Source organism: Hippopotamus amphibius, chromosome 12, assembly GCF_030028045.1.
Source record: "Hippopotamus amphibius kiboko isolate mHipAmp2 chromosome 12, mHipAmp2.hap2, whole genome shotgun sequence".
NCBI classification, from domain to species: domain Eukaryota; kingdom Metazoa; phylum Chordata; class Mammalia; order Artiodactyla; family Hippopotamidae; genus Hippopotamus; species Hippopotamus amphibius.
Genome location: NC_080197.1, coordinates 84,073,321 through 84,099,279, shown reverse-complemented (window position 1 = coordinate 84,099,279; position 25,959 = coordinate 84,073,321). Strand labels below are relative to the sequence as shown.

Here is a 25,959-nt window from a genome sequence, read left to right as displayed (position 1 = left end):
TAAGATAAGGAAAGGAAATAAAAGTCCTAGAGATTGGGAAGGAAGAAAAACTGTTCACAGATGACATATCATCTACATAGAAAATCCAAAGAAACAACAAAAAACTCCCGGAATTAATAAACAATTATAATAGCAAAGTTGCAGGATACAAGGTTAATATACAAATGTCAACTGTTTTATTATATACCAGTAATAAACAAGTAAAATTTGAAATTAAAAACACAATGCCATTTACATTAGTACCTCCCAAAATGAAACACTCAGGTGTAAATTTAACAAAATATGTAAAAGATCTATATGAGAAAAATTATAAAACTCTGACAGATGAAATCAAAGAACTAAATAAATAGGTATTTATTGTCAAGATGTCATTTCTTCCCAACTTGGTCTATAGATTTAATGCAATCCCAATCAAAATCCCAAGTTATTGTGGATGTCAACAAACTGGCTCTAAAGTTTATATGGAGAGGCAAAAGACCCAGAACAGCCAACACAATACTGAAGAAGAACACTGTTGATGGACTGACACTATCAAACTCTAAGATACACTATAAAGCTATGGGTAATCAAGACAATGTAGTATTGGTGAAAGAGCAGATTAAAAGATCAATGGAACAGAGTAGAGAGTCCAGAAATAGACCCATATAAATATAGTCAACTGATTTTTAGCAAAGGAGCAAAGGCATAAATATTCTTCTCATGTGCACATGGAATATTCTCTAGGATAGATCACATGTTAGGCCACAAAACAAGTCTTAATAACTTTAAAAATACTGAAATCATATCAAGTATCTTTTCTGACCACAATGGTATCAAACTAGAAATGAGTCACAAGAAGAAAACTGGAAAAATCACAAATATGTGGAAATGAGACGTGCTACTGAACAACCAATGGGTCAATGAAGAACTTGAAAGAGAAAAAATACCTTGAGACAAATGGGCATATAACATATCAAAATTTATGGGATGCGGCAAAAGCAGTTTTAAGAGGGAAGCTAAGAGCAATAAATGCCTACCTCAAGAAACAAGAAAAATCTTAACCTAACTTTACATTTCAAGGAACTAGAAAAAGAAGAACAAATGAGGCCATAAGTTAGAAGAAGGAAAGAAATAACAAAGATCAGAGCAGAAATAAATGAATTAGAGACTAAAAGACAACAAAAAAGATCAATGAAATCAATAGCTGGTTCTTTGAAAAGATAAACAAAACTGACAAACCTTCAGCTTGTATCACCAAGAAAAAGACAGGGGAAAAAAAAAACCCACAGAAATGAAACAGGAGACATTACAACTGATACCTCAGAAATACAAAGTATCATAAGAGACTACTACAGACAATTATAAGTCAACAAATTGGACAACCTAAAAGAAATGGAAAAATTTCTAAAAACGTACCACCTTCCAAGACTGTCATAAAGAAACAGAAAATATGTACAGACTGTTTACCAGTAAGGAGATTGAATCAGTAATCAAAAACCTCCCAACAAACAAAAGTCCAGGACCAGACAGCTTCACTAGTGAATTCTACCAAACATTCAAAGAATTAACACCAATCCTCAAACTTCCAAAAAATAAAAGAGGGAATACTTCCAAACTCATTTTACAAGGCCATCGTTACCCTGATACCAAAACCAGTGAAGGACACCACAAGAAAAGAAAATTAAGGACCAATATCCTGGATAAACATAGATGCAAAAATCCTCAACAATATATTAATAGAATTCAATGATACATTAAAACGATCATATACCATGATCAAGTGGGATTTATTCCAGGGATGCAAGGATGGTTCAACATCCAAATCATTCAATGTGATACACATTTACCAAATGAAGGATAAAAAGTATTTGATCATCTTACTAGATGCAGAAAAAGCATTTGACAAAATTCAACATCCATTATGATAAAAATTCTCAACAAAGTGAGTAAAGAGGGAATGTATCTCAATGTAATAAAGGCCATACATGGCAAGTCCACAGCTAACATCACAGCTAACATCACAATGAAAAGCTAAAAGTTTTTCCTCTAAGATCAGGAACAAGACAAGGATGCCCACTCTTGCCACTTTTATTCAACATAGTATTGGAAGTCCTAGCCAGAGCAATTAGGCAAGAAAAAGAAAAAAAAGGCATCCAAATTGGAAAGGAAGAAGTAAAACTGTCATTATTTGCAGATGATAAATAGAAAACCCTAAAGACCACCAAAAAATTCTTAGAATAACCGAATTCAGCAAAGCTTCAGGATACAAAATCAGTATACAAAAAATCTGTTGCATTTCTATATGCTAATAATGAACTATCATAAAGAGAAATTAAGAAAACAACCCCATTTACAATCACATCAAAAAGAATAAAATACCCAGGAAAAAATTTCACCACAAAAGTGAAAGACCTAAGACACCACAAAAGAAACTGTAAAGACACAAATAAATGGAAGGATTTATGCTCAAGGATTGGAAAATTAATATTGTTAAAATGTCCATACTACCCAAAGCAATATACAGGTTCAATGCAATCCCTATCAAAATTCCAATGGCATTTTTCACAAAAACAACAATCCTAAAATTTGTAAGGAACCACAAAAGACCCTGAATAGCCAATGCAATCTTGAGAAAGAACAAAGCTGGAGGTATCACGCGCCCTGATTTCAAACTATATTGCAAAGCTACAGTAATCAAAACAATATGGTACTGGCATAAAAATAGACACATATATCAATGAGAGAGAGACCAAAACAAGTCCATGCATATATGGTTAATTAATTTATGACACAAATACACAATTGGGGAAAGGACAGTCTCCTCAATAAATGGTGTTGGGAAAACTGGACAGCCACATGCGAAAGAATAAAACTGGACCACTATCTTATACCATATACAAATATTAACTCAAAATGGATTAAAAACTTGAATGTAAGACCTGAAACCATAAAACTCTTTAGGAAAAAAAATATGCAGTAACCTCCTTGCCATCCATACTGGTGACTTTTTTTTTTGGATCCGATACCAAAAGCAAAGGCAGCAGTTTAGTAAAACTAAACAAGTGGGAGTACATCAAACTAAAAGGCTTCTGCATAACAAACAAAATCATCAACAAAATGAAAAGGCAACCTACTGAACAGGAGAAAATATTTACAAATCATATACCTGATAAGGGGTTAATATCCAAAATATATAAAGAACTCATACAACTCAATAGCAAAACCCCATACAATTCAATTGTAAAATGTCAGAAGATCTGAATAGATATTTTTCCAAAGAAGATATACAGATGGCCAACGGATACGTGAAAAGATGTTGAGCAAAATTAATCTGTATCTATGGATACAGAGGGCCAATCATATGTGGAATCTTAAAACAAAACAAACCAAAGCCCACCAAACTTATAGAGAACAAATTGGTGGTTACCAGAGGTGAAGGGTTAAGGGAGTCAAATGGATGAAGGGGGTCAAAAGATACAAACTTCCACTTATAAAATAAGTAAGTCATGGAGATATAATGTACAGCATGGTGACTACAGTTAATATATTACATATTTGAAAGTTGCTAAGAAAGTAAAAGTTCTCATTACAAGAAAAAAAATTCTGAGACTTTCCTGGTGGTCCAGTGGCTAAGACTCTGTGCTCCCAATGCAGGGGCCCAAGTTTGATCCCTGGTCAGGGAACTAGATCCCACATGCCACAACTAAGAGTTCTCATGCTGCAACTAAAGATTCCACATGCCATAACTAAAAGATTCCTCATGCTGCAACTAAGGATCCTGCATGATGCAATGAAGATTCTGCACACAGCAACAAAGATCCCACCTGCCGCAACTAAGACCTGGTGCAGCCAAATAAGTAAATATTAAAAAAAAGAAAGAAAGAAAAAATTCCGTAATTATGTATGGTGATTGATGTTAACTAGATTTATTGTGGTGATCATTTTGTAGTATATATAAATATCAAATCATTATGTTGTACACCTGAAACTAATATAATGTTATATGTCAATTTTACCGCATTTTTTTTTAAAGGAGCAAAAGCAATACAACGGAGCAAAGATAATCTTTTCAACAAATAGTGCTGAGACAACTAGAAATCCATATGCAAAAAAGTGAATTTAGACACACACTTTAAACCCTTTGCAAAAACTAACTCAAAATGGGTCACAGACATAAATGTGAAACACAAAATTATAAAACTCCTAGACGATAACACAGGAGAAAACCCAGGTAATCTTGGGTTTGGCAATGACTGCAGAGAGAACACCAAAGACATGATAATAAAAGGAATAACTGATAAGCTGGAATTCATTAAATAAAAACTTGTGTTCTATGAAAGACAATGTCAACAGAATGAGAAAGTAAGCCACAGCCTGGGAGAAAGTTTTTGCAAAAGACACATCTGATAAAGGACTGCTATCCAAAATACATAAAGAACTTTTAAAATTCAACAATAAGGAAACAAACAACCCAATTAAAAAATAGGCCAAAGACCTTAACAGACATCTCGCCAAAGATATACAGATAGCAAAAAAACATATAAAGAGATGCTGCACATCATATGTCATCAAGGAAATTCAAATTAAAACAATGACATACCATGACACATCTATTCTATTGGCCAAAATCTGGATCACTGACAACACCAAATGCTGACAAGGTTGTGAAGCAACAGGAACTCTCATTTATTGCCAGCAGGAATGAAAAATGGTAGAGCCACTTTGGAGGACAAGTTGGCAGCTTCTTACAAAAATAAACATATTCTTACCATATGATCTAGCAACCATGCAATTTGATATTGTTTTTTTGCAATCTGATATTTATCCAAAGGAGCTGATAATTTATGTCCACACAAAAACCTACACCTGGATTTTCAAAGCAGCTTTGTTCGTAACTGCTAAAGCTTGGAAGTAACCAAGATATCCTTCAGTAGGTAAATGGATAAACAAACTGTGGTACATCCAGACAATTGAATATTATTCAATGCTAAAAAGAAATGAGGTGTCAAGCCATGGAAAGACATGAAGGAACCTTAAGTGCATATTAAGGGAAAGATGGCAATCTGAAAAAGGCTACATACTGTATGATTGCAACTACATGGCTTTCTGGAAAAGCCATAGCTACGGAGACAGTAAAAAGATCAGTGGTTGCTGGGAAAGGAGGGGTGGGGGAAAGATGAACAGGTGGAGCACAGAGGATTTTTAGGGCAGTGAAAATACTCTGTATGATAATATAATGATGACTATATGTCATTATATATTTGTCCAAACCCATCACATGTACAACACCAAGAGTGAACTCTAAGGTAAGCTGTGGACTTTGGGTGACTATGATGTATCAGTATAGGTTCATTAGTTGTAACAAATGTGCCACTCTGGTGGGGATGTTGATAATGGGAAATGCTATGTTTGTGTGGAGGCAGGGAGTATATGGGGAATCTCTATACTGTCCTCTCAATTTTGCTGAACCTAAAACTGCTCTGAAAAAACAGTCTTAAAATTTTTTTGGAAAGCCACAGAGTAAAAGTAAACAGACTGTTGCAAGTTTATTCTCATAGAGCACTCAGAAAAAAGCCTGAAAAATTAAGCCTGAAGTAGAGTACTCATTGCTTATATTTCTAACGTTAAGACAAAAAAGCATGGCAGAGCAGAAAAGTCCAGCTTCCAAACAAGAATTATTGTCTCTTTGACAGAGCTCCAATCCAATTATGCCTAGCCACTGATTTTTCTATCACCACTTCCCCTTTGTTTCACAGACAGCATCCACGACCTTCTGTTCATGTGGTGGAGGAAGAAATTGCTTCCCAGAAAGGCTTAGCCCACTGCATTTTACTAGATAAAGAAAAAACAAAAAGCCATTCGACTCTGACAAGCCGATTACTGTTTATAGAGGAGCAAAATGCCTCCCTTAGGACCAAAAGGTACAATATGTTCAAACCTTTAACCACTGCTCTGCCATGAGCTGCTACATATGTGCACACAACACTCTCCTCTGAGCAGTCACATGCAAAACTGAAAGTACAAGCTTCCATAAGGCCCTGTCTGGCTGTAGCTTCAAATACATATAAGTAAAAGAATACTGAAATAAAGTCTCCCCTTTTCACTTTTGCAATTATCTAGGTAAAAATTAAAAGGGAAGAAAAGGAAAGGCTGAAGAGGGAATAGCTAAATTGTTGAATCTAACATTGTTCCCTCCAAATACAGTCTAAGTGGACTACAGTCTCTTTCTTAATCCTAAGAAATACCTGAAATTGAAGTATAATAAAATGACAAATGTCTGCATAAACATAACACAATGAAAAAAAATTAATGCACACAGATTGCTACTGTGTAAAAAAATGATGCTCACTAAAGTGACAGATGTCTGTAATACTATCTGCCCACTCTGGTATTATACAGCTATATCCACCTACACACCACAACAGATCTTTAAAACTATCTCGACAACTCTTTTCATTTGAGTCAACTTATGGCAGTGAAAGATTTTGTTTTTGTTTTTGCTGTTTTGGTCAGTAAGCTTGAGAACAGAGACAAAAATGGAGGCAACTGAGGCTAGCATTAAAATGTAGGGCCTTTTTCTTTTCTTTTTTAAAAATAACCATCCATGCTATTAAGCTGTTACTATCTACCTGATAACCTCTTAGGAGCCAAGCTTGTAGTTTCTGTTTGATAGGCTGCTGCCCTGAATCACCTTTCCTTTGTATTTACAGTTTTACAGAAACTCCTGGCAGGGGACACACACACACACACACACACACACGTATGTATACACACAACTAACTGGCTTGTCAAAGGCATCCAACAAAATAAACAAATGAGATCTTTGGACATCCAGAGTAATCATTTTGATAGTTTGTGACCTTGCCCAATAAGGCATTCTTAGCTCTGAAGCCAAGAATTTGACTTCATGGTCAGAGGTAGAAGAGGCAAGACTCCAGTCAGGTATTTCTTGCAGTTGAATGCAGTTAGTTTCACATAGTCCACAGTTATACAATGAATCCTTATTAGAATCAAGAAGGAAATGTATATTTTAAGCAACTTTCCAGAAAAGGATAAACACATTCAGACACAACACACAAAGAATCCCTTTACTAAAAATATCAACTATAAGACTCTCCAATCTCTTTTGATCCTTTATGTGTACTTCTGCATATTTTTATCATCAATTATTCTGCATAAATATTTCCATGTATCTACTTAGCCATATATTTCCACTTCCAATCATAAATGAAATGTCCACTGCATCAACACACCACAGTTCATAAGAGAAAAGAGCAGATACACGGAAGTGCTCTGAAGTCAAAAAAGGAAAGAATTGTGAGATCTGAGTGGAGAAGAATTCTATTATTTAACAGTTAAGACCCTTCATGCAGTCATACCTCCAAAAAGTCAGATAATAAACAAGCTATCAATCACTGGGCAGATCATATATCTCATTACACTGGTAACATACTCTGAATTATACCCTAATTCCACCTTAGCCATATTTCCTCTTGCTACCAAACAGTATGGCAGCCACAATAACAAAAACCCCACTGCTACATGGCACTACATAAAGCAAGACACCCAGATACCACCCTTTGCATTTGGGAGCTCGCAGGCATAAAACTAAGAGGAGGAAGAAGGGAATACGAGTCAGGGAGTAACCCAGTCTAGAATTCACAAAGATGACACGACAGTGTTTCTTTGGGCCTATTAGTGGAGAATGCTGAAGCTACGATTTTTAGGTCACAGTTCTCTAGTTCTGTCTACATTTCTGGTTGATCAAGAATTAGTTTTCTTTCCCATCTTAAAATCATGCCCCTGCTACAAAACAGTGGTTGTTTACCTCACAGAGAGTTAGATACATCTCACCAGCATTCCCAGGCAGATAAAAAACATTATATATTAATAAGGCTGAGGCAGTTGCAGAGATGGCTCTTTGTTTTTAGTAAGAATTCTTATCTTTCTGTACACGCAGAGTTCAGCTGTCGATCCAGCTCTCTGGTATGGCAGCCAGACGTCTATCTAGATCAGTAACAAACTGCAGCTAGGACTTACTTAAATGACTGCATTTGGATCAGTGCAAAAAAACCACTACTTGTTCTTTTTTTTTTTTTTCGTGTGCTAGATATGCATATTTACATGTGTATGGAGAAGAATAAGGAAGCAATTAATCCTAGTAGAAGTGCTGGTCTGAAGTCTGCCTGAGTTTGTATTATAGCTCCATCACAGAGTATTGTATGACCTTGTACAAGTTATTTAACCTCTCTGAGCCTTAGTTTTCTCATTTGTAAAATGGAGATAACATTATACCCTCCCTCAGGGAATTTCTAGGACTAAATAAAATAACATCTGTAAACTATTTCTGCACAGTATGTAAGAGTTCAGTTAGCTTTAGTTATCACTGCTGTTGCTGCTGTTATTATTAGACATTGATAAAGTCGAACAATTTTCTTCGTTTTTGTTCTCTCCCATTTCCCCCATGATCCTCATATAATTTTCCTGTACATTATATAAACACAACACTTCCTCTAAGTTGTAGATGTATGTATGCATACATAAGATGTTGGCCTGCACTAACTGATGTTAATCCTGTACTTTATGTTACAGAGCCTACCCTATGCTAGTGTTCATTTTTACCATAGAGTCAATTCAGTTCAACAAGCAAGGAAATTAAATTAGTACTCAGGCCACGACTGGAAGATTCTCATATGTAGCCAAATCTAAAAGGAAAAGAGTCAGTATCTCTATGAAAAGAGATCTTACCCAATACCAGGGAGTTAACATTCTAAGTAGATGGGAAACTTGAATTCCAGAACTAAAGAAATCAGGTCACTCCCTTTCTCCCATATTTTTTCAATCTAAAATTTCTATGGGAATCCCCTAGAGGTCCAGTGGTTAGGACTCTGTGCTTTCACTCCCAAGGGCTCGGGTTCAACCTGTGGTCGGGGAACTAACATCCCACAAGCCCAGACTTCCCTGGTGGTCCAGTGGTTAAGAATCGGCCTTCCAATGCAGGGGACTTGGGTTTGATCCCTTAAGCCCATGCACTGCAACTACTGAGCTCATGCGCCCTGGAGGTGCGCCACAACTAGAGAAAAGCCCACGCACCATAACAGAAGAGCCCGCGCGTTGCAGCTAAGACCTGATGCAGCCAAAAATAAACAAACAAATAAATATTTAAACAAATAAAAAAATCCCACAAGCTGGGCAGCACGGCCAAAAAATAATAATAATAAATAAAATAAAAAATTTCAAACCAGGACAAGGAGGAAATGTCTCTTTCTATCCAAAGAGAATTAAGTTGTTTCCAGTGTTTACTGGTGCGCTTCTTAAGATTTATACTTCTTGGGAATTCCTTGGCAGTCCAGTGGTTAGGACTCGGCACTTTCACTGCTGGGGCCGGGATTCAATAGCTGGTTAGGGAACTAAGATTCTGCAAACAATGCGGTACAGCCAAAAAAGAAAAAAGAAAAAAGAAAAAGAAAAAAGATTTATACTCCTCAACTAGCGTCTAGCAGAAGGAAGTTGAGATAGCCTAAACAAAACTAACAAGTAAATCTGTTTATCTTTGACATCCTCATAAGTTTCCATGACTCCTTTGCTCAGAGGCCATTCCACCTAAGCCAGTTATCCACTAACCCCTAAATCCCAAATAAAAACTTCTATTCCTTTATGTAGCCAATATAACATCTGTGGTTAAACTAATTTATACTAAAGTGTGAATGACAGCTCCCATACTTTTCTAATAATATTAACTTACATGAATCTTTAATTAATGTAGAAGTGCAGAAGTTTATTTACATTGATTTTTTTCAATCACATATAAGGCTGCCAATGTGAGAGAAGGAAAGGAGACTTTACTGTCCTCAACTTAAAGGAAAAGGGATCACAGGCTTTTCTTCCTCTCAACTTGCCCAGCCCTAATACCTTGACTCCCCAGATACAGCCCATTCAGTGTTCATTCTGTCCTTGTTCCCAATACCTAGAACCAGTAAAACTGTCACCAGGCAAACCAAATCCTGTAACATCAGAAAGACTTCCAGAGAGAAGAAAGGCTGGCCACATGAATCTCCCTAGACTGATTCTTGCACTTTTAGAGAGACCTCAGAGCTGAGACCTCACGTCTTAATTTCCTCTCCCCTGTTCTGCAACTATTCCCAATCACACGGTTATCTGCTCATGACTTTAAAAAAATTAGAGAAATGCATGATTCTAACTATACGACATTCTGTAAAAAGCAAAACTATGAAGACAGTAAAAAGATCAGTGGTTACCAGAGGCTAAGGTGGGATGGGGGAAGAATACGTAGAATAACTGGGGATTTTTACGGCAGTGAAACTATTTTGTATGACACAGTAATGAAGGACACATACTACCATACATTTGTCACAATACATTGAATGTACCACACAAAGAGAGAACCCTTATGTAAACTATGGGCTTTTAGTTAACAAGAATGAATCAGTGTTAACTCATCAGTTGTAAAAAATCTGCCATACTAATACAAGATGTGGGAGGTTGGAGGTAGAACAAGCTGGGGGTATAGGGGAACTCTCTGCACTTTCCTCTCAATTTTTCTGTAAATATAAAACTGCTCTAAAAAAATTAAGCCTTTAATTTTTTTTAATTAGAGGAAACACTAGTTAATAATCCCTACTAGGCACAATGGCTAACAAGAGCCAAAATAAGCAGTACAAAAGGAAGGCAAAAAGTAAAAAATTAAGACTATAGGGCTTGATCTCCAACTGGAGAGGACGATAACTAAAGAAAAGGAAAGAAACTTGAAGAAATGAGAGAAAGACAACTCTCGCAGTGACTGGTGTGCAAAACACTAAAGCAAATGTTATCTCCCTCAGAGAAAGAGAAGAGAAGCCAAGCTTATCCGGGGCACTGAGATACTCAGCAGAAAAATCACCACCATTAAGCCTCTGGCATACTTACGAGTGTCACCCTGATGCCTCTCCCTGTGGCTAAGAAATCAGAGGTTGTCATTGTAACCAAGTCTGCAACCTGTGCTGGTGCCAATCTTTATAGCAGATTGAGGTATTTTTCAGGAAAATCAAGGGGTAATTGCCCAGTATTGAAAGAAGATCTGACCCTTGGGAGGAGAAAAGAGGCGTTCCTTTTGCCATTGGATGATTCTCTCTGGAATAACATAAATGGCTCTTAGAGAGATTATGTATCTGATAAGCAGAGCTGCAACTCTGACAGCCAATCTGCTGAATGCCGAACAGAGCACTCAGCTTTCTACAATGACTCAAAGGACAAGGCAAAGCTGCAGATTTATTCTGCTGACTTTCCTTGTAGAGCTACTCAAGTTTTTCAAAGGCAAAAAGGAAGAACTCTTTCCGTCCAATCCAGGGAATTGTAAATTCCACCTGGGATCTAAAGACAGGACTATGTTTGCTCCAAATCTGACATCATCAATAGGAACAAGATTTAAAAGCGGGAATGATGGCTGGCAATTTTAGTCTTTAGAGCAGAAGCTGGTTCAGCTCTTCAATCTGCTGGCAAAATCAGCAGCCACACAGGGCACATGGTGTGCCAGACTGGGAATGGGCTAATTTCACAAAATTCATTCTCATTCTCTGTACTTTCACATGACAACTGCAAATAGTCTGGATTCTTACCAAAGCACGATCTTAGGTAGCATATTTCACTGCACAAAGAAATTTTAAAGTAGAAACACAAAGGCACTATTACAAAGAGATAAATCCCAAAGCTTCCATGTTTTCTTCATGATGCTTCCTCCTTGAAATCCTTTCCTTAACCTGATAATTTTATGAGAAGACTTAAAAAGCAAAATCTAACTACAATAAACTATTAACAGCAGCATTTCTCCCTCACAATTTGTATGTCACTTCTTCAAGATAAGATTTTAAAAGAGAAAAGCTTTCCATACATTCTAACTCTAATGAAACAGCCACATGCTATGATTTATAGGACGGGCAGTCTCTCTATGGTTAAATAGATTCAATCCTCAACAGACAAAAGAAAACTAGGCTTGAGAGTTAAAAGATACCCAATTTGTTTAAAACCTTTTTTATGTTATGATAAACAAAGATTAAAAAACTAACATTTAGAGGTTATCAGTTTCATTTTGATTTTTAAAAACATGCTTTACTGTACTGAGCAAGCACCCTGGAATAGGTACTGGAGGAAGGGGATTAAATAATAACAAAACACAGCACAGAAAATTATAAGCAGGCTAAACCAGAATAATATTTTCTACCCAAAACAACATACATAACCCTTTTTAGAAAAATGAAAAGAGGACAAAAAATAAAAATGTTTTGCTCTATAATTAATACTGACAAACAATATATTCCTTAAATTCTTAGACATAACCCAAAATCTAAAATTTAGCTAACTGAAATTTAGCTAAGTGTTTATTAACACTTGCAACTGTAAGCCTTCAAGATTGAAACCTGGCTCTGACCAAACTCCAGCTGAAGGGGCTTTTCTTGTATTAAAAATCCAATTTTAAAGAGCATTTTGTTTTATTTAAGTCACTAGCATATGGTTAAAAAACTTGTTTGCCCAGTTACAACCTTTGAGCAGAACATGGAGGTTCTCTTTCTTTTCCTATGAAAGAGCATCCAGAGAGCATCTCTTGCACCTTGTTCATAATGCACAATTTATCGGCATTTCGTTTCCTTTCTAAATGGCTGGGAGGGAAGAAGAGCTCCACAGCCACTGTGTGTGGTTAGTAATGGCGCTTTTACTTGTCATTGTACAAAGCCTGTTAAATATTTACAACACAGACAGCAATATCTAGTCCTAAACACCCAGTTGTGAGTTTGAATTTTTTTAGAAATAAATCTATGACAAGTTTTCCCCAGCAAAACGCCAGAAGACTCTCCTAACAGCTTCAAGAGACCCAGCGGGTCCAGAGGAGCAGTTATAGGCCATCTGGTGATTACTTATTATTATTTATACAGCACTGTAGATGTACACACAGATGTGTTATGAATCCACATACAGAGTAGGCCTTAACAAGGGCTTCAGACAAAATGCGACTGCTGAGCAAGTCAATCTGCATTAAAGAAACACACTAACCAGACAGAGGGAGCACTGGCTGTCCTTCAATCTGCCGCATTAGCTGGAAGAGTATTTGATAAAAGAATGAAGAATTCTATATAATGATGACAATATCTTGTAAGTTAACAACCTAGCTATATATATGTGGTTTTGCAGGGGCGGCAAAAGAGGGATTAATGAATTAGGCTCTCAGATCTAGAAGGCAGTTTATAAACTCAGCAGTTTGTAAAAGAAGGGACTAGGAAAGAGCCCCTTTTCCTGACTTAGGATAACTGAGATATAAAGATAGAGGATTTTTTTTTTTCTACCAGGAATGTTCTAAGAACAGTTTCTGGACTCCCATTCCAAATATTAAGTCATATCCAAGGAAAACAAGAGTGAGTGAAAATTTTCACCTTAATTTCTTAGCTATAGCTCTAATTGGATTCATACAGCCTTTTTTTTTCCCCTTTCCTTTTCTTTTCTTTTTTTGCTGACTAGAGCAGGGATGCTTTTAATTTACCATGCTCTTAGTAACATAATAATAAATATAACACAAAAACTAAAATAGCCAATCACTTGTTTCTAAGGGCAAGTGTCAAAAGTGCCAGATCTGACATTAAAAGACTTGGGTTTTTTCATCCCAGTCCCAGTTTTTTTCTTTACTATGCATAACAGTGGTTTACTTCTATTACAAGATTATATAAAACTGCAGCACACTCAGAGTGGACTGAAAGTTATTGCAAAATCAACATATTATTACAAAAAACAAGGTTAGCATTTGGCCTGTGTATAACACAGCGTATTTTCAGCTGCCTGACAGCATGCAGGCACTCTTACCAGATGGGAACTGGATGAATTATTGAATAAAATATGAATTATTAAATAAAAATTTGAATTTTTTTAAAACTCTTGGCAGGGGGTAAGAAAGAAAGGCTTATTTGTTTGCCTGAAATTGTTCTTACCTGTCGAAGCATGTAAAGATAGCACATATCACCACAAATGGTATTTATGTACCAGAGCCATTTTTTCCTATGTTAATCTCCAATTCAAGATGCTCCCCTAACATAAAGAATTAGTAATCAGCACCAGCCATTCTTCTTTGCTTTTCTTTTGTGCCAATGCTAGTTAATAGGAAAACTTGCCAAAGGGACAGAATTAAAAATCCAGGGTCCCACAGTACCAGTAGGGCCCATTTAATGGGAGGGCTGGGATAACAGGAATAATCTCTATAGATTTGTGTTATATAGGCAATAAAATATACACCTTTGTAGCATGCCAGCATTTAACCAATCATAGAAGCTATTTGTTGCCTCATATATTACAAAGCAATAGAGATTTAAGGGATAATGTTCATGGAGGCAGAGGATACGAAGCAATAAACAACACTGGAGGTTGGTTAAATGCCAAGTGAAGCCAGGACTATAGCACCATAAACATTATTCCTATTATACGACAAGATAAGGAGGTAAAGAAGCTGCCCTGCATCCCACCACAACTAGGGCTCTACTGCTATCCTTGGCCTTAGGAAGGGAAAGCAGGCCCCAGAGGTCTATGAGCTAGTTATATGTCTCATGTCTCAGAAAGATATGAACAGAACCTCAACCTGTACCTAAATGTTCTCTGGGAGAAGAAAAGATCTGATAGTAGATATCTTCGGGGGGGTGGGGGGGAATAAAAAGAGTAACAGCCCCTCAGGGCCACACTGGACAGAGAAACAAAGGATTTTTCCTTAAAAGGACACAGTTGATACAGAGTGGTTATGACAGAAACCTTTCTCAAAATGGCTAATAATGGGATGATACTAACTATCCATTAATAGTATCTTCTCAGAGGAAATGTGTTCCTGTTCTAAGGAAACAGACATTCTAATAAGCTCATACGACCAGCTTCTGCTCAGACTTGATTATGGTAACCAGAAGGACTACTTAAATCCACATAATTTGTACTGCAAATCAGTGTCACGTGCCTGAGAGGGAGGTATAGGAATATGGAAATTGTTGACTCCTGGTAATAAAAACTGGACAAGGAATTCCCTAGCCATCTGGGGTTAGGACTCCCTAATTGGATAGGACTCCACACTGTCACTGCCAAGGGCCCAGGTTCAATCCCTGGTAGGGGAATTAAATCCCACAAGCCTCATGGCATGGCAAAAAAAACAATAACAAAAACCAAAAAAACACAAAAAAACAAACAACCCCCCCCCAAACATCCAAAAGGTAAGTTATTTAACTGTATCCACACGAAGTAACATCTCAAATTCAAGATTATTGACACAGACTAGTAATTTTTCCTGCTTCCACATGCAATAGAGCAACTTTATAATCTACCTTCAAGTAAAAGTGCTCCCCAAAGCATTAAAAACTTATAAGTCTTCTAGATTCAGCACCAAACTGTATTTCTATTATTTTAATAACACAGAGGCAAAGCTATTTTATAGTTACAATGTTTTTAAATAGATGTTACCTTATAAACATTTCTAAAACCCACACAACTCAAATTCAACCAGCCCTTTACCACAGGGGATCTGGGGCTCTGCTGCCTTAACAACACTAACCCATCCTCCAGAGGCAGGTCTGTTAACTATTCTTCCTACCACATTCCATAGAGAAATATTAGCAGGAATATTACTTTCCCTGAGTTCCATTTCATGAGGGTGATAAGGCCTCACCAGAAACAAGAGACTCAAGAGGAGAATAGGAACAAGCGAGCTCAAGAAACTCTTTATCACCTGTCTTTTCAGTTAAGAATGCAAAGAACACAACCTTCAGCAGCCATCTTTTTTAAAAAAGTACATGCAGCATATTTAGAACTCAGCTGTGTCACATCAGACTTACTGTTGGGAAGTGGATCATGAACAGAATCCAAAAATAACAGCCATTAAAGACCTAGCAACCAAAACATGTTTACGTATCCATTGAAAGCCTGGTGGTTTTGATTATATGGTGGAAAGCATAATCCACTAGTCTATTTTAGGTGAATTTTCCTTTCACCTCTCCTTAATATTAAGGCGTAATATGATTTCTGAGTTTAGGGGTACACAGGGTAAAATCTGGGCAGAGAATAGATATTTAAATAACGCAAGATTCCTACAGTTTTTGTTGGTTGGGTTTTATGGATCAGTCTCTTGAATTATAATTTGCTTTAATTCCTTCTTCCTCTAACTGGTAGAAGCCACTGATTTTTGACACTTCTATGGCTGCTGAGTTCTAAATATGCCTTGCAAAAATTATCATGGTCCTTATTACCTCTCCTGGCACTCACATAGCCTTTTTATTATTCTACCATTTCTGAAGTAAAGACTTTGAATCAATGACGACTGATTATAAATAGGCTTGAAGGCCTCAAGGTGGCTCCACAATGAAACCATTTTCAAGGTATATAAGGAAGTTGGGATGACAGGCCAAGGGTAGTTCACTTTACCAGACTGATTTTCTCTGCCACATTTTCACTATTTCATAGAAGATGAAGCAATCACAATAAATCTTGTAGCGATCCCACTCTAGAGTTATTTGTTACTAGATATTGGGAGAAACTTGAAAGGAGACTAAATTAAATATAACTAAAGAGCTACAATCTCACCTGACCATAAAGTTTTGACATGCAAAGGAGGCAAAAGGATGAATCGTGCTACCTCAAAGTCTTAAGTTGTAGCTTTTTATCCCTTTTCCTATGAAACAAGTAACTTGAATCCAAAAGAAGGTAGCATTCTCCCTCAGTTTCACACTCACTGAGAGAAAATATGCCTCCAGGATTTATGCCAGAGGTTATAATGAATCCTAATAACCAAAATACCAACAAACAATTCAGAAATGGGAAGGAGAAGCAGGGGAAGGAAAAGGCTTATGGTAAACAGAACCCAACAATACAACAAGGAACCAAAGTACAAAGTCCCTGTTTTCCTACCTCTAGTCCAAAATAATACAAAACAAAAACAAAGAAACAAACACAAAACCCTTCTGGGATCTCACAAATCTCAATGAGAACTACTTTTTTCTGATAAGACAGCCTGAAGAAACCCTACTGATATATTTTCTTTCTCAGAGAGCTTAAGAGATGCTTTACCTATGTATTCCTTTATTTTTATCATCCATTTTTATTTCTTTAAGTCCTTATCTGGGTAGTCTTAATAAGCATACAACATATAAGAGGAGCACTGAGCAGCTTAAACAACAAGTAAAGAAAAATAAATCTTTTCACTAAAAGTCCAGATTTTTAAAGTGAGATAAGTAAAAAGGGTACCAGGTATCAATTATGGGAGTCACAGTAAGTACTATTATCAACAAATTCACACACAAAAATTTGGAGGAGTCAGATTCAGGTATGTACTCCAATAAAGTTGTCTGAAAGTGAAACAAATTTACTCCACTTTCCCAAGTGGCTTCTACTGGGACTGGGGCGGGGAGGGTGGGGGGGGACTCGGGGGGGGGGGTCAAGGAAGGGAGGGAATACGAGGATATGTGTATAAAAACAGATGATTGAACTTGGTGTACCCCCAAAAAATAATTAATAAATAAATTTTTTAAAAAAAAGGAAGAAAAAAAAGAAAATGGTAACTATGTGAGGTAATAAATATGTTAATAAACTTGAAAAAAAAATAAATTCCTTTAATTATTGTTAAAAAAAAAAAAATACACACACACACACCCCCATGGGGAAAACATGCAGTCAACAAAGAATACAGCTGAAAACTTTGACAAGGAAGGAAATAAAGCCTACAATGCTGAATACTTCAGAATACACTGGCTATTTTAGTCTTTTATGAAATTTTCAGCACTTACTGGTATTTGGAATCATCCTTCTGCCCATTCCTTGTCATGAACCCCATTTCATCCACCTCTCAAGTTCCAATTCTTGGGAATCTCTGGAACTTAACTCTCTTCTTTTCATACTTACTTTAAGTATTCACAATGTTTAATAGAACTAGTCTGCAATCTCACATACTACCAGTAAGTGTCACTGGACAGTCACATGGCATATACCTAACTGAAAAGAAATTCAACACTTTGGGCTCCATAAAATCAACCCATGAAGGCAAATAAAACTTTCTTGAATAAAACTGTCTTTGTATTCCTTTCTTCATCCTTTGTGAGACATGGCAGAATGTGAGGGTCTAGGAATAAGCGTGAAGAAGGTACAGAATGAAAAAAAAAAAAGGGCAATTTCAACAAAATTATTTAAAAAGTACAAGATGAAAAATATTTGACACAATGTACACACATACAAACAATAACATGGCAGCTTGTTAGAATAAGGCATTTAACAGCGTCAGACAGGGAAAATGGCTGAGAAATCTTGTAGTTGATATATTGCTGTGAGATCTCAGATTCTATGTTGGATTTGTCCTTCCTAGACAGGTATTTGCCTTAGCTGCTAACAATGATTTTCTGGATCAACAATCAAAAGAGACTTTTTTTTCTTGTTTAAAAATTCCAAAATAGACCCTGGCAAATTGAGGTGCACAATGAATGGGTACATTTTCAGCTGCCTATCCAAATATGCTGAGCAGACTTTTATATCCATGAAGGCTGAAGAGAAGATATTTCTAAACTTGCTTTGTATTTATATAAATAGCTTAGAAAGGAAGCAAGAGCAACATGTATTCCTCTATGCTGTTGGGAAACAAACACCAGTAGAATAACAATATGAAAGAGAGCAAGGCAGATTTCATTACGGTAGAGTGCCTACACTTCCTCATAACTTGGATTTACACACTGCAAATCCTCTGATCTGATTACCTCCAGTGATCACGTAAAATACCGGCTTTAAACTCTTTGCCTTAGTGATAAAACAGCCACTTTGATTCACAACGAGACATTCACAATAAAGTATATTGTAAACGTACCTGTCCACAGCCCGGGGCATTGCACACAAACGGTCTGTCGTCTCCCATATTTCATATAGCAGAGCAGAACTGAGGAGGGGGAGGTAGGGGGAAAAGTTATGTTAAATACGTTGGAGTTAAAAAAAAAAAAAGTGCTTCAAAAATATCAAGCCTAGAAACAGGTGTTCCAAGAATGCCGTCTATCAAAGCCGTAAACACAGGCTACTTTGGGGAGACCCATTAGACAGGTGGCATATGATCTCCTGTGCCTCAATTGAAACTTTTAATTAGAAAAATTTAGACCTAAAGAGTCAAAGAATTTCAAACCTTTTGCTAGATTTTCCTTCTTTCTGTTACGGTATATAACACACTTCTTCAGTCTGCTGAATTACAACCAGTGCAGTTCCCTACGTCAATAAATTCACTGAACGCTCGATGCGGAAGCCATATTTCTGAACTAGAGAAGACCAAAATTTGTCATTTAATTAATTAAGGGATTATAGGAGGGGTGCTCCATTTTACAGGGCCATAATCTGGCTCCCTGGTGTATAAACTACGAGACTGTTGGCAAGGGCCGTTTATCCCAGATTATTGCCAAAGAAAACAAAGCACCCATCCTATTGGGCTACATGGGAAATGATTTTCATTAATAAAAAAATAAAAATAAAACCCTTCTCTCCCCACCGGGAGCCTTCTTCTCCCCCCACCAATCGTCTGTGGCAAATGGAGAAATATCGGTGCCCTTCCCCCCCTGATTCTATTTATGGCTAGGTTTTTAAAAGCAGCAATAAAACAAATGTCGACTCTTTGGGGGTTTACTGGGTGAATATGTTCCGGCTGTTTGTGCTGCTCTCGGCCAGAGTTCTTGGGCCGCTCTGTTGCAGCCAACAGATGTGTGCTGCTGCAGGGGATAAAAGAAATGGCACTAAAAGGCATCACCACACATCCTCTCTGTTTCTCTGAAGAATTTAACAGGGTTTATACCATTGTTGTTTTTTAATTATTGAAGCTAAACTCCTGAAATGTTGATCGAAATTCCTTGTCAAAGAACAATAATTCCAAATGAACATGTTGGGGAAATTTCTCATATCCCAACTAGGAATAAAAATAGAGGTGGAGATGGATAAGGGTTAGAAATGCAAATCATAGTAAAAATATTCCTAAAAGATACACAGTATTTTGAAAGAGTGAAAGAGAAAAAAGGGGAGGGTCACAAAAATAGTTTTTATAAAATAAACTCCTAAAGGACATTTTCAAACATCCTTCTATAAGAGAGAGAAAGCTGTATGAAAGAATACGAACAAGGGAAGATGAAAGAGGAAGAACTACAATTTGAATATGCCTAGAAACGACTTCAGAACTGTAACCAAATTTCAAATTTTTATCTTGGAGATAAACCAAAATGTCAGGCTAACCTCAGTCAAGTCTACATCAAAATAAAATATTAAAGTGCTAGACCAAATCTGGCAATCAGAAAACCATGCTTCAAACTCAGAGGGCAATGTTAACATCTCTGCTACTCTCTTAAGACTCACTCTGGGGTTGGAAACCCGTATTCCACAACTAATCGGTGTTTAAAATTGTGGGGTGCCCCATAAAATAGAAAGGGCTTCTTAGTAATCCTTCATTGTGATAGGAACAGGGTCTAACTATGAAGAAAACTGATGCTGCAGCACTGCAGTAATGGAAGAGAGCCTGTATGTACATAGGTGTACACAGATTTATATCACATTTAGCTAGGATAAATTGCTTCAATAAATTCTGTTCCTGGGAGAGGCCAGCTCAAGCTGATGACTGGGTACGGGGAAAATGAGAGCTTTATTCTTCACATAGCCCCAGGACAAGGGGGTTTTCTGGTTTGTTTGTTTAAAATACACAATGATTTTTCAGCCCTTTATAGAACTATATCACAGTGCAAAAAATAAATACAAATATATAACAGTAAATAAATAAATGCAAAGACCAATGCCATTGTGGCTGAAAACTCAAAACATTTCTGGAAAGAAATCAATCTCTGGAAGAATTCCTAACAACTGCTGTGCTGGAGATAATTTCACTTCCTAGTCCCACAACCTGCTTTCCTAATATAATCACTAAATGAGAATTTTATTTCAACAAGATCGTCTAACATATTTTCAACCAGGAAGTAAACTACAAGGGCTAGAGCAGATATAAAGACCAGGCAGGATTCCTTGTTTTTACCTTAGTTATGTTTTTTGAGGCTAAGTTTTCTCGGTCTTCTATTGATTTAGAGGAGGGAAAAGGGTCTTGGCTAAGGAGTGGAGGAACACTGGTATAGGAAGTGATTAAATAAATTCTGGAATGGTTTTCCTCAAACCACAGAATTCAAAATTTAACTTGGTTTTGTGCAATCACATCCCAATATATGACTTCCAAATTTTACTTCATTGCATCCTTACTAGGAAATAGAGATGAAAAATCATGATTTTCTAAAAGTGGAGAAAAAGACAAAAATAAGTTTTGGGGAAAAACATTAAAATGTAACAGAAGCAAGCATTTAACGGCTCTTAAATACTCAAATCTGACAGTTACTAACTAGGATTTCCTGCTTCCTTTCCATTTTGCTGGCTTTTGTTTTGCCATTTTCACCAAAGGGAGATCACAATGGGAGGAAGAAGGCCCTCCTTCTTAAATACTCACAATTCTTCTTCTTCTTTTTTTTTATTGGCCACACCATGAGGCATGTGGGATCTTACTTAGTTCGCTGACCAGGGATTGAACCCACACCCCCTGCTTTAGAAGCATGGAGTCTTAACCACTGGACCACCAGGGAAGCCCCCTATAATTATTCTTGAATCATTCCCTCAATCTCTTGCTCCTTTTCATTTTGAATAATTCTTGCTTTTAAATTTAAAGTGATGTCTTTTTAAAAAATGAAATATTTAACAATAATGATGTCTCCCCTTTAAAAAGAATTCCCAGTTAACATCCTTTTAAAAATTCCTCTTCCATTCCAGTCTGCTGTATCAATTGCTACATATAAAGAATGCCATTGCTTATTTCTATTTGATACTTAAAACTAACCTCTAATTATGAGAGGTCAAACTGATGCCGTCTCAAAAACAAATAGCAACACATTTCTGTAGTATAAAGACTGAGACAAAAGGTGAAATCTTGAATAATGATGCTGCCATTCACTAGAATTTAACTCACAGCCCATTTGTAACTGTACTGTTTGACAAGTAGATCACGTGTCTGGGCATGACACTCAAGTCTGTCATCTATTTCTCAATCTATTCTTCAGGATGAAACTCAAGCATTTTATAGAACTAAGCAATAAATGACAGACGGGATACACATATTTAGAGACATTTCCAAGGGAAAATAAAATGCTCTCAGTGGAGATCTCAGAACAGGAAAACAAAGATGCATAAAAAGGTTGTCCTAGGGGCCAAGGAAAAGGCTCATGTACTCAGATTCACCAGAATGCGCGAATGATAAAAATTGGTATTCACTTAAAAGAAAGTTATCTGAATGCTTGCAGAGAACTGAAGAAAATCTAAGGTTTAGAGAATGATTTTTAATAACTGGGGTAATTTCATAGAATCTTTCTTAAATAGTTTTGTCAGAGCCAGAAGTATGTCCTAAAACGGTCAATGTGCAAATAAGAAAACTGATTCTCTGTGTATACATCTGTGTATCTATTTTTTTTTTTTAATATAATTAGGATGGAGTCTGTCACTGAGGTCTACAAAGTCAGTTCTCTGGACCTGGTTGTAATATGATTATTTCTTTGGTAACCAACTGATGTTAATAAGATGGCCCAAATTTAGGTAAGGAATAAAAGCCATGCATCAATACAAACACACCCAAGGGCCTGTCTGTAGGTTCCTAATAACAAAAAGTAGATATTGCTGAGTACAAAAAATTGAGAAGAGCATATAAACCTTAAATATCAAAGATTCCTGAATATCTAGAAGGGGTTCATACTAGCTATCATTCATTCATTCATTCATTCAAAAACATTACTAAGGAACTACTAAGTGCCAGGCAAAGTGGACATAAAAATAAAGACAATAGTCCTTTGCAAAAAAAGAATCTTTCTCTCATCTGTGTCAAAGAAAACCAGAGCTGAACAGTAGTTAAAGCAGTAAAAAGCAGATTTTTCTCAGGACTATTGCAATAGAGGTTAAGAGACCTCAGTATATAACCAGGCTCAGTTTTGAATACACCATGGGAGAGTGGGAATTTATAGCCAAGGACCACGGTGGGGGTCAGTGACTAGAAAATTACTAAGAGGAAACATAAGGGGCAAGGGGGATTCTGGTTAAACTAACCTAATAAGATTCTTGCTGAAGACAGGCCAGGGTGATCAGACATCACCTGGGGGATGGTAGAGGATGAAGAACCTAATCAGATATGAGAGTGAACAGATATTGAGAGTGGGGGGCTCTTGCTAAACTGACTTAGCAGGGTTCTTGCTAAAATCTGATTTCATAAGGAAGTACATAGATGGGTCTAAAAGAAGGTTCAGGAGCCTAAATAGAGTTTGGTCAGGCAAAGAATCCTTGTCATCTGGCATGAAAGATGCCAAGTAAGCAGTAAGAATGGTAGCTTAATTTACAGGTTCAATTAGTCATAGGTTGATCAGTATACATATTAGATCCCTTACTATTTCTCCTATTCTTTATGGTATTTATCAACTTATTTTGCTAGAAATTCCAGAGTGTGTACGAGCACAAAAAAGATGGTTAAGTCTTGGAATAAGATCTGACAAGGAAGACATATGCAACTAATAACTACAATCTACCTTTGGGATCAAAAAGTAAATTTAATAACTTAAAAAATTCATTAATTCCCTGAACACTTTATTCAGTGCCTACCATATACCCTAGGCCCCAAAATTCCACAATGAATGAGACAGACAAGATATGTGCCCTCAGACTTCCCTGGTGGCACAGTGGTTGAGAACACACTTGCCAATGCAGGGGACATGGGTTTGATCCCTGGTCCAGGAAGATCCTACGTGCCATGGAGCAACTAAGCCAGTGTGCCACCACAACCACTGAGCCCACATGCCTTAGAGCCGCAACTACTGAGCCCATGTGCTGTAATTACTGACCCTGCATGCTGTAACTACTGAAGCCCGTGCCTAGAGCCTGTGCTCTGCAACAAGAGAACCCACCACAATGAGAAGCCCGCACACCAAAATGAAGAGTAGCCCCCAGCTCACTGCAACTAGAGAAAGCCTGCATGCAGCCTCCCCCTTCAAAAAAAAAAGAGGAAAAAAAAAGGTATCTGCCCTCACAGTGCTTACTTACAGTCTACAAAGAAGAGACAAACACAAAAAAGTTAAAAAACAAAATTTTATATTAATAGCAGATAACTGCTGTGAAAGAAACGGAATGGTGATGTGTTGGTAACTAGGAGTGGACTACTTTAGTTTCATGAATAAAAAGGAAATGGGGGCTTCCCTGGTGGCGCAGTAAAGAATCTGCTTGCCAATGCAGGGCACATGGGTTTGAGCCCTGGTCCAGGAAGATCCCACATGCCGTGGAGCAACTAAGCTGGTGCACCACAACTACTGAGCTTGTGCTCTAAAGCCTGTGAGCCACAACTACTGAGCCCACACGCTGCAACTACTGAAGCCCTCGCACTTAGAGCCCACGCTCTGCAACAAGAGAAGCCACAACAAGCCCGTGCACTACAATGAAGAGTAGCCCTCGCTCTTCGCAACTACAGAAAGCCTGTGTGCAGCAACAAAGATCCAATGCAGCCAATAAAGTAAAAAAATAAATAAATGGCTGTATTATCTGTGATCAAAAAGGTAATGGGGTAGAATACAGACATCCTGTTTAAAAGTTCTGGAAGCCTTTCCTGACATAACACAGTTGATGTTCAATAAATATTTACTAACTTAATTTGAAGTCTATATTCAAGTATACTTTGCTGAAATTTTACACGTATCTTTCCAAGTTTTGCAGAGAGCTGCTCCGTCTACGAAACAACTGCTATGCAGTATTTAAGTATTTAAAGCGATATATACCTAAGACATATTTTAAATACATATTTACAACTACTTTGTGCTTAAGGTACTTTATGTGACTACACCCAACCAATTCTCTGCTTTTCTTATCATACAAATAACATAGAAGAAGCTCCACAGTTTTTGGTTAGAGTGTTAAAAATGGGGAAGAGGCAGGTATTTGTCAAGTTAATTGACCCTTGAAAACAAAACCTAGACCAGAGCTGTTAGGATATATTTTCAAGCATAAAAGAATGCTTCCTAATCAAGGATGCGGCAGAGAGGGCACCTTAATATGGGACTTTTGGGAGTACATATTTGGACAATCTTTCTGGAAAGCAATCTGGCAATGTTTATATTAAGTGTCTTAAAATGTTTTATAGCCTTTGAACAAATCATTCTTCGTTCAGGACTTTATTCTGAGCTTAAAACCAGAAACATGGACCATTTATATATGAAAATGTTCATCACAGTCATATTTATAACAAAAAAGGGAAAGGAATTAAATGTTTTAAAAATGGATAAATATAAACTAAGATACTGTCTTACAATAGATACATTTAAGTTGTTAATAATAATGTTTCTGAAAGCTATTTAGCAACATGAGAAAATTCTATACATTAAGTGGGGGAAAAAAAGCAGGATAGAAAATTGCATATGCACCATAATTCCAAATCTAGAAAAAAGCAAACAAAATAATAAGCATAGAACAAGATGAGGGAATTAACATCAAATGTTAATACTGTTATATCTGGATAACGGTATTCCAGATGATTTTATTTTCTTCTTCCTACCTTCAGTATTTTCCAAAGTCTCTACAATGATCACAGATTGCTTTTAATAAATTAAAAAATTACAATATAATTTAATAATAAAAAGATTACCAAACAGCATGACAAAAAAAGTCTGAGTTTTTTTTTTTTTTAAGGCTCACATCTGCTAGACTAATTTTTTTTTTAAGATTTTAATTTTTTTCCCCCAACGTGGACCATTTTTGAAGTCTTTGTTGAATTTGTTACAATATTGCTTCTGTTTTTATGTTTCAATTTTTGGCCAGGAGGCTTGTAGGATCTTAGCTCCCCAACCAGGGATTGAACCCACACCCCCTGCACTGGAAGGGGGAGTCTTAACCACTTAACCAGGGAAGTCCCTCTGCTAGACTATT

General features: G+C 36.8%; 1 protein-coding gene across 11 annotated transcripts in view; it reads right to left on the bottom strand.

The window, feature by feature from the left end:
- LOC130832663 (cyclic AMP-dependent transcription factor ATF-7) overlaps positions 1 to 25,959 on the bottom strand; it is a 94,813-nt gene that overhangs the window by 47,725 nt on the left and 21,129 nt on the right. For 6 of the 11 annotated variants that reach the window (XR_009048348.1, XM_057701237.1, XM_057701234.1 and 3 more), the window contains exon 2: positions 18,830 to 18,898. The exons of 1 other annotated variant lie outside the window; for it this stretch is intronic. Coding sequence is in view for 6 of the 10 variants with exons in the window: in XM_057701237.1 (XP_057557220.1) it covers positions 18,830 to 18,877 (48 nt within the window). In the remaining 4 variants the exon portion in view is untranslated. Of the gene's footprint in view, positions 1 to 17,765; positions 17,791 to 18,829; positions 18,899 to 19,135; positions 19,252 to 25,959 lie in introns of those variants that run through there. 4 more of the 11 variants (XM_057701238.1, XM_057701244.1, XM_057701242.1 and 1 more) reach the window with 4 other exon arrangements.